Raw genomic sequence first — 15,477 nt, 5'->3', positions numbered from 1 at the left:
CTACTGAAATACGCACTATTATGATCTTTGTATGGCCATACACCAGTAAACAGTTTACAGCTAAATTGTTTCAGGGCATGTTACTGAACAGTACTGTACTCCAGAGTAATTTTGCAGACTTCTCTGTCACCTGAGAACAAGGTATCTTATTGTGTATGTTTTAATGACATGTTGGTACCTTGGGTAGTTTCAAATTTATGGGTTACATCAACCTTTACCCTTCTTGTCAGTTTAAAGCTAATCAAAGGGAAGGACCTCTTGCTCTGAAGAACCACTCCCACCTCCCACCTTTCAATTAGCCTTTCCAGGCTTTCTCCAGGTCCCTTACACTTTCTCTGAGCTAATCCTTTCCAACAGGCAATAGTCTGCAGTTACAGACCCATCTTCAATGTCCTTGGGAGTCACCTGTCCCATAATTATAACAGAGTCCAAAATCATAAAAAAATGCTGGAAAAAGTTACATGTATTCTTATTGGACTTACAGTACACCCAACCTACAGACTCATCACAGATATTTCACATAATTTCCCCAAGCATTACATTGTGTCTCTAAACCAGTGTTCATAAGAATGTAATGAGGTGCAAGCATTTTGCCAGTGATGGGAGATGAAGAAACTCAACTAACACTCTGGTTTCAGGGAAGTCAGTATGTCAGGAAGTATGAAATAAAGCCAGCTTTCTCAGCAAGACTCATCTAACAAGTATTTGAAATCATGCATTCAACACGATGCTTCTCAGCTGCAGAGCCACATATTATATCTTTCTACAGTGACTGAAAATAGGTCATCAAGCACATCAAGCCATAAATTTTTTTTTTACCAATGATTATTTAATTCATTCTGCTGTAATCATCCTTTAATGATGACCTTTAATGATAACTCTGTGGCTCTTGGTAAACTCTTCCTCTGCAAATACGGTTGTCTTGCTAATGCTTCCCTACATAAAAGTTTGGGACTGTAATAGGTACAAATAGTTCCTCACTGACATGAAGGCAGAGGCCCTAATGGTTGAGCTGTGCGATGTCATGGATGTCAACATTGCCAGAGGAATATACAAAAGGATATTTATTGCATCAGCCAGAATTCTTGGAAAAGCCAAGAGATCAAACTGGATCATTAAAGAAAAATGTGAAGAGAAACAACCTTAATCATCACCTCTGTAGTTAACAGGCTAAAGTGATAAAGAATTTTGCAGTCCATATCTCCTCCACACAAAAATAGTAACACTGAAAACTTTCTAGTAGGGCATTGATGGCCTTTCCCATTAACAGGATAGAAGTGACGCAGGAAAGATAGGTAGCCCTTGACCATTTATCTCTACTATGGTAAGTCACACAGAGTGAAGTATGAAGTTTTAGCCAAGGAACAAGGGGAATAGTTCATCCAGGAAGAGATTAGGTCATCTCTTTGAGCAATTTCCCTCTAAGCAAATCCTCAAAATTCCAGGCACAGCACCAAGGCCATCATGGTTTTGGGACTTCCCATTACTGTGTTGATTTGCTGATGTGGCCTAGAAGGCCACAGGAATTTCCTGATGAATTAAGACTGTGGAGGGTAAATATTTAACTATGACACAAATAAATATACTTAAATATAAAGGCAGTGATCCTAAATCCTCAATTCAGATGCTTTTATCTGCATATGAATGCCCAGCTTTCAAATGCTGTAACAGTATTCCTTGAGTTCTTTGACATTGGAGGAGACCTCAGAGAAATAGGTTGTATATGAAGTGTTTCTCTGAGATTTCAGATATATCATGTAGTTTCCACACAGGTTTCTCAATGAAAAAAACAGAGTTTTAGGAGAACTAGTGCTCTGATAGTGATAGTGAGATAATTCTCTGAAGATCCTTGTCTTTTTAAGACACAAATGGATGGCTCAGAAGTGAGAATAGAAAGGCATGTAAATGGCCCTTATTGTTATGCACACCCTGAGCTGATGGGAGAGTTTTAATAAAAAGATTTATCTAATACAATTCTCTTTTCTGCATAAGATTTCTGCATGAGAACTAAAACTCTCAGGAGATAATTATCGGTAAAGCTTTTTGAAGCTGAACATATGAAAATGAAAAATGTGCACATTTAAATAGAATCATAGGTGGTTTAATTCAAATTCAAAACTTCATTCAATACATCACCTAGATAAAAACCCCAAAAAAATCCCCCAAAAAAACCCCAACCAATCAACCAAAACTCAAAAAATCCAACTAAAAGACCAAACAAAAAACCAAAAAAAAAAACCACAACCAACCAAACAAAACAAACTCCAAATTATCATATAACAACCATATTATTTTTTTAAAAATCTTCACTGTGCAAGACCATATTTGCAAGCAAGAGATTCAGAAAGAAAAATACATTTTTATAAACATAGGTTGAAAATTTTAAAACACTAATAAATAATATGATCCAAAGTGCAGGCAAGTCCACCGCAATCCTGAAGAGAAATTGTAAATGCATCTCTAGAGATTGTACTAGAACTGCTCCTTTGATTTTTGTGGGTATTTCAAAATTGTTCTGTGGATTTGGAGTATATTAAATTTGAAATATCAAAATAGATGTCAAAATAGTAAATTTACACATTGAGAATCAGATGTTTTTAACCTACAATCAGGATGTAAACCCCCAGTTTGAATCATGAAGAGCCTTTGATAATGACTGAATGTTTGCTGTAATATTTAGAACAGTGGGCAGAAGCACTCAAATGCCACCAGTGTTTTTTTCTTTGAAAACTTACAAGTTCTCTTTGCAGTTCTAGGATGGTGTGGACCACAGATGAGGAAACTAAAAGTCTGATCTGCTAAACAATGTTATAGCTAACACTAGAGTTTTGTAACTTAAATAGCATCTTTCAAGAAAACCCTCTTGCATACAGAGAGCTTTTAAAGGAAGTATAGATATGAAAGAAGACAGTCTATAAATGATATCTCGAACTGCAGCAGAAGCAGGTTTTAGATTCAAAATTGATTAGCACCAATCTGATAATCTCTGTTCTACTGTGAAAGAAGCCATGCCGTTAAAAAGAGACAAATTACCTTCTAAGGTCATACTCCCAATTTTCTCCCACAGTTCTCTAGTCTTGCCTTTATTTCCTCCTGGCAGGGATGCTCAGAGCTTATTCTATCTCTAAGTGAATCTCTCAAGCTTTTTGCCTGCTTGATACAAAGGGAGGAGAAAGAATACCAGGACACAAATTCTCAGGCAGAGTAGAATCAGAAGGGAATTCTCATAACTGGAACAAGTAGATTTTGGTTGCTTCCATACGTTCCTATTGCAGAAGGAATGCCTTGTACCTTGTTTGCAACAAGACAACTAGAGAAAACATGAAAATGGCAAGAATTTACTCCAACAAATAAAAATTCCCAGAAGAAACGATGAAAACCTATAATATATAGTTATATATAATATATAGTTATATATATTATATATAAAATATATATAATATATAACTATATAGTTATGCAAAGTCCTATTAAAGAAGCAGATGTCATGCATGCACAAAGTACAATCAGGTTTGTCTTGCCACATATGCACATGTAAGGACAGAAATATGGGATGGGGAGTACAAAACTCTGATAATTTTTTCCAGATTATATGAAAATACTTGCTTCATATACATTCTGGAAAGTACAAAAGCAAATGTGCACTTGTAATTTATCAGCAACGCAGTATGGGGAACTGTTTACAGAGAATTAATGCATGTACAATACACCAGGTTTCATCTTGCTGCCAACTTTTCCAGGTTTTTTTGAGCTAACAGGTCAATTTGAGGAGAGTACAGATTGGCAGCTGGTACGTTGCTATAAAACATGAGAATGGATTTAAGACACAACACCTAGAAACACATTTCCATGGACAAAACTCCAAAGATTGAAATCCATGTATGTGCATGCATATATGTGTGCATGCACCTGCACCAGAGTGAGGAGTCAAAGTGAGAGGAATACAAACTTTTAGAGAATTTTTCATCAGCCACTTTTTAGTCATGGACTTTCTACATAGATTTTCCATCTTCAAGATTTTACATGGATTTTGAGCCTACTTTTCTTTCAGAAAGGAATAGTAACACAGATCATGTCACTGACCATGTACTACCATATAACAGACCTTTAAAGTACCTTTGCTAAAGACAAACTATTATACCATGAAATTAGCATAGTTCTCTTACTATTACCCTTTTATTACAAGTTGATTTTTTTTTTAATTTCTACTCCTAGAAGTTAGTCAAGGAAGTATAAGAAATTTCTTTCAATCATGTAGCTCCATGGCCTAGAATAATAAATAATAATAATAATGACCAGTCTTCACGAGTGAAGATCCGGGGAAGGTCTTTACACCTTCCAGCCTGCGCATTGGATTTTTTTAGGTGAGACACAGTGTGCGCGGAACTGAGCCCACCCTTTAATCCTAAGGTTCATCTGCCGGGGCCAAGCCTAGAATACTGATTTTCCATATGACTTCCTCTGAGGGATTATAACATTATCTTAAACCATTTTTTTGGTTAGTTGGTTTGTTTTAAGTCTAAAAGCAAACTTTTTTAATAATACATCTTGAGCATCTTTCCAGATGACCCTGTACCTGTCTTGCTTTGATCATCTGTACCATAATGCTTGTTCAATGTCAACTGTAGCCCCACTGTTAGGTCTTGTTTAGTGCACTAGGTTGATTCACATCAGTTTTAAACATGGGTAATTAAACTGGTTAGAATTCTTATTCTAGCTGAGGAGTGATTTATGCTGGTTCAGATTGACCTGGTTCCTAACTGAGGCAATGAAAAGTGAATCTTGATCTTTGTGCGGAAACGTTAATGAGAATGTAGTGCAAATATGCAACAATTTATGGCATTTTTAAGTTACCCTTCCAACTGAATATTCACCACTGTGGTGTTTCATAACACTGCCTAAAATATGCACATGTGGTTACACAAGAATAACCTTGTGTTAAAGTACAGCTTGTTTCATAAGAAAAAGAACTCTTCCTATGAAATATGAAACTATTTCAATTTCCTTTTCTAATCAAACTTCAACCTCTTAACAAGAGAGTAAATTCTTATGCTACTGGGAAGACTTTTACACCAGAGCTGTTTATTCAAGACACTTGAGCTGCTGGTGTCAAAGATGAGTTTGCAGCATAGTTAAACCATGATATTGGTTCTAGAAGGTCCTCATTTACTACCTCTTCCTTGTTTGCAACTTATTGCAAACACAGAGTAGAGGACTGAACTAAGCTGAACTGTAAATTGAGATGCATACAAGCAAACTGTTAACTATCTTCACCTTTCAGGTTGTGCTTGCAATAGGTCACACAAATGAGCCCAGTTCTGATAACAAAAGGTTTATTCAAAATGTTGGTAATAACAGCTCTGAAAAACTAGATATACCTCACTGATCTTCATGAGAATCCATACAAGACTAAGACACAGTCCTTCCCATTTTAGATGAATACAGGCTGAAGCAGCAGCTCCTGGATGGGTTTTAAGAACACTGCAAGTATGAGGACCATTCTTAATGTAAGCAGGACACATACAGTCCATTTATCTGAGTGCAACCTGCAAGATATTCTTAGCATTATAGATTCATATTCATCATATTTATCTGCTTATTTTATATGAAGTGCTTTAGTTATATATTAAAAACAATTTCCTTCCAAAAGATTTTTTAATCTCCATTGTTTTCTGTACATATTGAAAACATTATTATAATACATAAACTTTCAAGAACCTTCCACCAGAAAAACTTTAAAAGCAACACAAAAAATAATGTATTAAGCCTCCCAACAGCCTTGTGAAATTGAGTGGTAGTGCTATATCTGTGTTAGGAAAGGGAAAAAGGAATACTTTACAATTACCTTGCAGTCACAAGTGAAGTCTGTGCTACAGACATGGACAGAAGTAAAGCTTAAATCCATCCTACTTAACTAAAGCATTTAAATCAGAAAGTGAGCTGCTCGGGATATCCCTGGGGTCAATGAAGAGAAGTAGGGACTTCTACAGGGCAGTTCAGGTGGCTCACTCTTCCTCTGGGCTTTCTACTCTCTCATGGCGCAGCATTAAGCGATTTCCCATTTGGAAAAAAATCTGTCTTGTGTAACACCGGGTTTTGGCGACAGCATTCTCCTGAAGAGGCTGGCAGCTCATGGCTGGAATGGGTGCACTCTTTGCTGAGTAAAAACTGGCTGGATAGCTGGGCCCAGAGAGTGGTGGTGAATCGTGCTGCATCCAATTGGCATCTAGTTAACTAGAGAGCTTCCCCAAGGCTCAGTACTGGAGCCAGTCGTGTTTAATATCTTTACCAATGATCTGGATAAGGGGAACAAGTGCACCCTCAGTAAGTTCACAGACAGCACAAAGTTGGGCAGGACTGTTGATCTGCTGGAGAGAAGGAAGGCTCTGCAGAGGGATTTTGACAGGCTGGATCGATGGTCCGAGGCGAACAGTATGAGGTTCAACAAGGCCTAGTGCTGGCTCCTGCATTTGGGACATGGACACAGGACAACAATCCCATGCAGTGCTACAGGCTTGGGGAAGAGTGTCTGGAAAGTGGCCCAGTGAAAAAGGCCCTGTGGGTGCTGGTCAATGGCCAGCTGAACGTGAGCCAGCAGTGTGCCCTGGCCAATGGCATCCTGGCCTGTATTAGAAACAGGATGTGTCCAGCAGAATCAGGAAGTGATTGTCCCTCTGTACTGTACACACCCTGAATCCTGTGTTTAGTTTCGGGTCCTTCACTATAAGAAAGACATTGAGGTGCTGGAGCAGGTCCAAAGAGCAATGGAGCTGGTGAAAGGTTTAAAGTGTAAGTTGTATGAGGAGCTGCTGAAGGAGCTGGGGATGTTTAGTCTGGAGAAAAGGAGGCTGAGGAGGGACCTTGTCACTCTCTACAACTACCTGAAAGGAGGTTGTAGCAAGAGTGGGTTGGTCTCTTCTCTGAAGGAACTAGGGAAACGACAAGAGGAAATGGCCTCAAGCTGTGCTATGGGAGGTTCAGGTTGGACATCAGGAAAAATTTCTTCACTGAAAGGGTGGTTAAGCACTGGAACAGTATGCCCAGGGATTCAGTGGATTCACCATCTGTGGAGGTGTTGAAGAAACAACTGGATGAAGCATTTAATGGTATGATTTAGTTGACAAAGTGATGCTTGGTCAAAAGTTGGAACTCTATAATCTTAGAGGTCTTTTCTAACGTTAATGATCTTATAATTACCAGTTTGAGTGGGATAATGCAGGCCTAACATATCCAACGCTTTTTCTTTTCCCACATTGGCTGTCTTTTTTTTTTTTTTTGTTCCAGGGCACACTGCACTGTAGCTTGCTTCCAAACCACAGAAGGGAATGGGAGTGATGAGTTCTCAGCACCCTCAAAATGACATGCCATTTAACTGTATATCAGTTTCATTTAGAAAAGCTCTCAGTGTTCCAAGTGAGATCTCCCACTGGGCATGTTGGTTGGACAGTTCTGATGACTAATAAATGCAATATTTTATTGTTACCAGAAAGTTCCTAATTATGGCTGTCATCACTGAAAATAAACACATTCAGGACCTTTATGATAAAGTCTTCTGTCCAAGCATGGGAAATATTTTTTTTAAGTAATTTGCTACCAAATGTGGCAACATGTGAAACTATCCTTCAGTCTACTTCTCTGAATCTTCTGCTTCATAAAATAAAACATAAATTGCCAAATAGATTATCCCCCAATAATATAAAGCTTTCAGCTATTTCCACATTTGAAGTCTTGCTTCTTTCTTATGGGTATATCAATATATTCCAAGGACTTCAGCAATTTGATTAATGAAGTTTTGATATGCAGGCATATTATTGGCCAAGAGATTTTTGGGAGCAAATAAGAAATTTTGTTTTTATACTCATGAATTTACAAACATGAATTTTCTTTTAATCAGTTTGTTTCCATGAAGCTATATTTGCTCCTTAAATTTTGCATTCTTGCCCCTTGAGTAGAACACATTATATAAGAAATCCCACTAATTTCAATTTCACCCTTTGTTATGCAACCTGTTTGAGGGAACTGCACTTCAAATGTCCCTAGGGTGAGACTCTATTTTGGATATGAGAATTCATTAACTCCAAAAGAAAAAGAAGCAGATAGAGTAGTAAACAACCTCTATGTCTAGAAAGTGAATACAGGTTCAAGCTGGATGCCAAATAGAGGGTTAGTGCCCAGTTTTGGATGAAATTTCCTCACTGTTTCCTTTTAGCTCTAGTTTACCTTGAAAGAGGAAAGATTTACTGGAAAGCCATTCTTTACACAGCCATGTTAGTAATGCTCATAGAAGTAGAATAGTAGGTTCCAAATCTGATGACCTGCTTTTAATTATAAGAATTAACCAAAGTTCATCATGCATCTTCCAGTTACAAGTAACATCTGAATATTATGTGGACTTTAAGGTCACATGTTACATTGCAAAATGCCCAGTGAAACATAATCATAAATAAAGTGGAACTTCTACTATTTCTTGTAATAGTTCAACTAAGGTAAATAGGTTTCTTAATGTGACAAAATTTTCACACACTCTGGCCACCTCCATCTTTATATTAATATAAATTTTCTTGATAGGACATTATGACAGCTCTTTGGATCTGTCCTCTTCGGGGCAGGCTCTGTCACAGTTTTACTCAGCTTCACAGCAAGAGTAGTGTGTAAGGAATTCTTCCGTCTTCAGCAAACCATATAAAATCCAAGTCAAAATCCAGCCGCTCCACACACATAAGCAGATTTCATTGCAGAAAACAGGGCATAAGTCCTGCTGGTAAAGACAGCAGGAAGACTTTCAGTGTAGCCACACAGCACTCAGTGACAGACACCAGTCTTTCCAAAAGCCACGTTGTTCTATAAAATGACTGGCCCCCTCAAAACCTAGATTCCTTACTTGTTTAAAAGTAAGTGAGCACTTGCGTTGTTACTGCTGCAAAATAAGGAATTCAACAAAGATCACAGAGAATGGCATAGACAATTAATTTATCAAAACCATCATAAGAATAAACTTTAAAGTAGACTATCAAATGGTTATAGATATCCCAGAAAAAATGTTCATAATTTCTTTCTTTAATGACGGAATCCAGATCATAACTTTATGCTTGATCTGTTGTAGCTGGTGGCAGCACAGGCACTTTAAAGGGAAAGGAAGCTTCTTTTATTTTTGGTTTAGGTGTAGTGGTGCCATTAATATTTGCAAAGTAAAAAAATAAATCTAAGTTTAGATTCTGACTGACCAGAATTATTGTGGTTCACTTTCAACTCAAACTTGTATGACTGTGTTAGCTTTTTATACTATACTATCATTAGGTATTAATTTTAAATTTTTATGTGTTTTGCTTAGGTAACTGTCAGGAAAAACAAGAAAGATTGGATCATGTAAAACTCACTTATTACAGTAATAACAATTATTAATACCATTTGGACTGCAGGATAAGTATATGAAACACTCATCTATACAGCTATCTGGAATGTACCCTGTGTCCCATCGATACTGTAAGTTCAGCAAGGCAACAGCAAGCTCCTAAGCAAGACATGATGATTACATTTCATGTAACTCCTCTTTGGCAATACTTAGACACTGCAACTGAATACCAAACAGTGTCACGTGTGCCAGTCAGTTATTGCAAGAAAGAATACGTGATGAACTGTTTGTTTTGAACTATCAGTATAAACACATTGCAGAAATGAAACCCAAGCTTAAACAATGGGGAAAGTTATCCGGTATTAAAATAAACAGTTCTAGGAAAATCTCTAAAAATGTTTACCAAGTCATCTTCTTCCGCGTAGTTTCTGCACAGAGCGTTTTGCCATGTCCCTGGTTTCTCAACCAACCCCAGTTACACTGACTATAGATATGCAAATACTAATGCACAAGGCTGGGCCTTAATTGCCTGTAATTGGCTTCCCAAGTAAGGGCGTTTTTATCCACAGTCAAGCTTGTAGGTCATCAAAGAAGCAATTTGGTTTTAAGCATAAAAAATCCATTGCCTGTTTTACAAAAAAATATTTAGTTTCCTTCTAGAAATCTGAGAGTTTAGATATTGAAGAAAAAAAAATTATATTAAAATATTAGAGAGTTAAGCAAACCATGATTCTTACAAACTCTCTTAATAAATATTTTTCTAATGTCACAGGATAATATCTGTGCTGAGAAAATCATTCACTTTGCCAAATATTGTCTATATACAATTTTACTGAAAGTTATTGAAATTTTATTGACATTTACTACCTGAAGTAATAAATATATTTTGTTTGTGTAAGTCAGGACTATATCTCAAATTCTTAAACTTTTTTTTTCTGATTATAGCTATTCTCTTCCAGTCCTAGACCTATAACTATTACATATTCTTTACTTCATTCACAGCAGGTGCACTGTAAAATGCTGTTTAGTGTAGCTAATTTAGGGGGAAAATAAATGCAGAGTATGAAAATGAGATGTGAGATATCTATGTAATATATTCATTACACTTAGGCATTATGCATGTTTTGAAAGGAAATGAGTTATGGCTGAGATGCTTTGTAATGGCAACAGCAACAAAGCAAATTCAGTATTCAGAGATGCTATAAAGGAGCTGCATCAGCCTCATTTGTTCAGAGTGAGCCATACTCCATCACACAGAGAAACAGGTCCTTTCATTCCAAGGAAAACTGACACATGGGGATACGTGCACAATCCCAGTTTTATGCAAACCCCTGGGAGCAGAGGGTTGGGGGCTGGGAAGGAAAGAAGGAGCAGGATAGTTCTTCCTGTAGCCAGTTTTACAGTCATTGCAGGAGAAAAGAGTCCTCAAACATAAACTCCTTTCACTGGGCTTCCTACCTGTTTAATCACTTCCCTCCAAAGTGTGAAAGGACTAACCCTCAGACATTCACACTCCAGAGACTCATATTTCCTCAAGTTCAGCTCACAGTGAAACAGTGATCTTAGTTCAGTCTCTAGTGGACAAACACAGAATAAGTAAAGTCTTAGAAGTATGATTCAGCAGGCAATTTGCTCAAGTAAAATCATGTGTGCATAAACACAGAAAACATCTTTCCTCTCTTTAGTGCTTGTCTCAGTCTCCCAAAGCACAGTAAAATAATTTCCTAAGAAATGTTTTCCTCTGCAAAAGACAACCCCTCATTTCCAGCCTTATACTCCCCAAAGCACACCAAGATATTAAAAAATGAGGGAAGTAGTCTAAAAATTAAATGCTTGGTTATATTTTTTTTATAGTCACATGCTTACTGCATAGAATCTTCTCTCTCTTGCTAAAGCCAGATATTCAAGAGCACAATTAATTTACCAAGTAATCAAGAAATCCTTTTAAAAGATTCTAGTAGAGTTAGGGGGACTGGGGTGGCTATATGTGCTTTTTAACATACTTTTGTCCTGTACACTGTCTGGATGAAACAAAACTTGAAAATTAGATACATAACAGTAACTGTACTAATATGAAGTTTCAACCCACCTAGTAGAGTCTTCATCAGAGATATTCCTTCTTAATATGAACTTGTTTTGGAGTTAAATCATGTGTCTCTCAAATACAGCAATTTTCTTATGCCATACTACACTTCTAGTTGCATCACTCAATTGTGCAATTTTCTAAGTTTTGCTGGGTCAAAATGGTAGCATATGAATGGAAATATCACAGATAATTACACATGGACTGTTTGTTTATTTATTTTTGCTGGTCAGCTACCCCAAAGCATTTTCATTACCAAGGCATGGAAAAGATCCTGCAAGGTATGTATGTAGTCTTACACAAGTGAGTAATCCTGTTAAGGTGAATGGGGTGTTCATATGAGTGAAATTATTCACATATTTAAGTCTTTTCAGACTCAAACTCCACTACATACATAAAACACTGAAAAGTTCATTAGAGGTTTAGAGCTATTGCACAAGTTCTTAAAAATAATTACTTCTACTAAGGTACTGCAACACCTTGTAACCCATTTTCCCCCTTTTAGGAAATAATGCACATATACTTACACAAATTGAACAGGCTATTTCAAGACCACTGTAATCTACATGGTTCAAAAGGTTTACTGTGATGTTTTGAAGTGAGAATGGCTATATACTTTCTTCTTTCTTTCCAGCAATTAGCTGGATAGAATAGTATTATAGGAACTATTTATGAAGGAGCAATTATATTCTTAATCCAGTGCCCTTAGATGCTGATTTTTAAAAAATGTTCCCTTTTGCTGTCAGAGTAGCAGTTATCCTGCATGACATCTGATCTGAATCTGTGAACTAGAAGAAGAGCTTGTAAGAATACTTAGTAAATTCTGTCAGTAGAGTCTCTGGAGGATTTTTATGTTCTTTGGCTCACATGCATCCATAATGTCTTGAGAAAAAGTTTTAAGAAGTTGTATCTTTCAGTAAAGTGAAGAAAATTCTGCTCCCAAGAGCTATGTCACTAAGAGGGGTGCACTCTATCTGGAACATTTCTCTCCTACACAGTCCTTACTACCTCTGTTTTCATAGAAACTAATGAAAGCTTTTAACAGCATAAACATCCCCCACAAAAATCATTTAGTGAGAAATGAAAAAAAGAAACACTTACTTTTTGCAGCCACTGAGTGTAATTTTCCATCACATGTTCCAGATGTTGCAGTTTCTGGGAAGAGAAATCCTGTTCCACGTGAGGAGCATCTCTCTGAAGAGCATTTGTGTTGTACTGGTCTGTCGTGCTTTCACGACAGTTCCCGTCCTGTTCTGGCAGGATGAAAGTATAGGTGCACTGCCCATGCTGAATCCGGTTAAATCTTCTCCCACTGGCTTCTGGACCCCGACGCTGGTTATTACAGCCTATATGAGCAAGAATCGCTGCCAGGAAAGCAAAGGAAAGGAAAACTGACATGTTATTATTACTTTCTTTTCCTGCTTTCAGAAAAACTTTTTCTTCCTCTTTCTTTAAATTCGTTCTTAATTTCCCTTAAAGTCTTTGGAAAAAGGACTGGAGCAACGCACTTTAAAAATCAGGCTTGGATAAACTGTTAGTTTTTTTTTTAATTTCACTGTGAGGATAGCTTCCTTAGTTAAAATTGGGAATATTTATTGCATAGTAGTTAAGATTTATTGTTTCCTCTCTGTTACAGTCCAGCATGTAGCCTGCTTTAGGCAGCTGCATATGCATATCCCAGTCTGTTTCCCCTACACTATCTGCTGCAGAACTGCTATTTTCTCTCAGGCTTCAGTGAGTTTTATTAAGGTTGCACTTTCAAGCCAAGCTGGAAGCAAGCAGCCTTTCACAAGATGACTTGACAGGAATGTGTGTATGAGTGCGCCCCTATGCTAAGGATGGCTGATGGCTCAGTACAGAGGGATCATCTTACAAACTGGCTGGATGCATGACCTCAATCATGCATGTCTTTGCAGCCCCTACTGCATACAACTGCTGAGGGCTTTTGACGAATTCACGTAAGTTTAATAAGTAAGGCAGTCCACCTTAATACTCTTCATATGTTCACACTGACCTATTAAAATGTAGATAAAGTGTAGAAGTTTGTTGTAATCCCTCTGTAAATATACAAAGCACTGAAATTAAAAATACTTTCAGTTCTGCTCTGCTCTGTATCTGTTAAAGAATTCTAAATCAGGCAAATGACACTTATGGGGGAAAATAAAGTTAAATTTAACTCTCACATGCTTTAGCTACTTTTCTAAGACAATTGTGTTTCTTTAGAAGTGTTTTCAGAGAATTTTTTTACAGCATATATTGAAATTAGGGCTGCCAAATAGTAATGGGAAAAGGCAGTTCAGAAAGATAATTTTCCAGGTTTGGTGTGTAAACTGAGGCAATTAATTAAAAAACAGTGAGGGATGGTGGCTGAACTAGTCCAGATTGTCTTCTATACTCCTGAGTACTTATCAGATGCAAAACACTTCTTCCAATTTGCAAGTCTGTATGGGCTATAAGGCACTCCTCATTTATATGTGGTAACTTTCTCTGGGGCAACTTCCTCAGAAGATGATTGTGCTAAATGCTTAAGAAGGTATCTTATACTTAAATAATGCCTTTGGTATTTGCTAGAGACAAATAAAAATGCATAGATTATAAACAGGATTGGAATATTCATGAAATTTAGAAGAATTTGGATCTGAGTTCCTGCACCAGCTTTTGTTGTTGTTCCATAAATATCAACCAACACCGATGCAGAGAACTTTGTACATTTTTTCCCATAAAAGTAAGTAGTCTTCTAAATAACAATAGTTCATCACTAAAAAAACAATCTGCAAGGTTTTTACCCTCAAAGAAACCTACCTGCAAAAATTCTGAGTGCAAGCACCCTCAGTGCTAATGCAATTGCCACCTGTAACACAACTACAATGTCATTCTAAAAGAACCGCCTGGAATATTCACCCAGGCATCCAACATGCTTCCAGGGAACCTATTCCTGCATGGAGGTTTTTCATCTGGTATTTGGAAAGAAACCACTGCATTTGAACCAATAAGTTATATCCCCTACAATAAAATAAAGAAATGAGAAATTCTTATCTTCCTCTAAAATGTTTATATATTCAATACAGAGAGAGAGGAAAAAAAAGGAAAGAATACAAAGTAAAAAGCAAAACATCAATGCTACTGTTGCTTTGATCAAAATAAGAACATCCTTCCACCTCTGAACTGGTCAGCCCACCTTAGCACTCTATTTTTTATTTTTCTGCTTCTGAAAACCAACTTCTTGCAGTTTTCTTTCTTGCTTGCATACAGCACTTCCCATAACTCACCACCATCACCAGAACTAGTTCTGTGGTTTATTACACTGTCTTTGCAATTATTGTGAAATGTATTTGTAAGATATTTGCTCATCTAAGGTCAGAGATGAAAAGAGAAGAAAATTGTAGGATCAGACACTGATCTGAAGGGTTAGCACAAAAACAATTATTCCCTATGAGGCAAAGCAAAAACACCAGAGCACAAACGTGGCAACAATACATGCTTTTCTTATAAATAAAAAGAGTACTTTATGAAAGGGCCTCAGAGAAACTTAAATGGGGGATAGCAAAGGTTGGTGTACAAAGGCTTCCTAGATTTTTAGTTCATATTTTCAAATATGAGTACACACACAAATGCCTCATTCATTTTCTGCAGAGTATTTAAGCAATAGATTTATTCACATGCAAATATGAAAAAGTGAGATTGCAAACTTACAATTGGTGTTTTTCAGATGAGAAAAGACTTCATAGAAGAGTTGGCTCACTTTGTTGCTATTATACGATCCCTTTCCCCAGCTTGAGGTGACTTCTCCCTCCCCTTCCATCCCCTTCTTCCTGAAGGGTAACAGCCCTTAAGGTCTTCAAGAAGCACCCAGAGTTACCAGGCATCTTTGGCATTTGCTCATTTGTCTCCAGCTTAGTTCCCTACCACAGCACCTGCCTCTCAAAGCCAGTCTCCCAACTCCAGGCTCCAAACTGAGGGTTCACAGGTAAAACGTAATGGTCAGGTGTCACAGCAGGGACAGAGGTGTGGCACAGCTGTGCAGCAGTCAGAGCATCTCCTA

General features: G+C 37.3%; 1 protein-coding gene across 1 annotated transcript in view; it reads right to left on the bottom strand.

Annotated features, from left to right (window-relative positions):
* The window catches only part of ANGPT1 (angiopoietin 1), a 155,088-nt gene extending 141,989 nt beyond the window's left edge, over nucleotides 1-13,099 (bottom strand). The window contains exon 1 of the mRNA XM_050305783.1: nucleotides 12,537-13,099. Coding sequence (XP_050161740.1) covers nucleotides 12,537-12,833 — 297 coding nt within the window. The 5' untranslated portion in view covers nucleotides 12,834-13,099. The remainder of the gene's footprint in view (nucleotides 1-12,536) is intronic.
* Between the last annotated feature and the right edge of the window lie 2,378 nt (nucleotides 13,100-15,477).

Source organism: Myiozetetes cayanensis, unplaced genomic scaffold, assembly GCF_022539395.1.
Source record: "Myiozetetes cayanensis isolate MyiCay16 unplaced genomic scaffold, myiCay2020 scf1, whole genome shotgun sequence".
In the NCBI taxonomy this organism is placed as follows: domain Eukaryota; kingdom Metazoa; phylum Chordata; class Aves; order Passeriformes; family Tyrannidae; genus Myiozetetes; species Myiozetetes cayanensis.
Note: the sequence above shows the minus strand (reverse complement) of the source record. Positions and strands in the feature narration are given on the sequence as shown.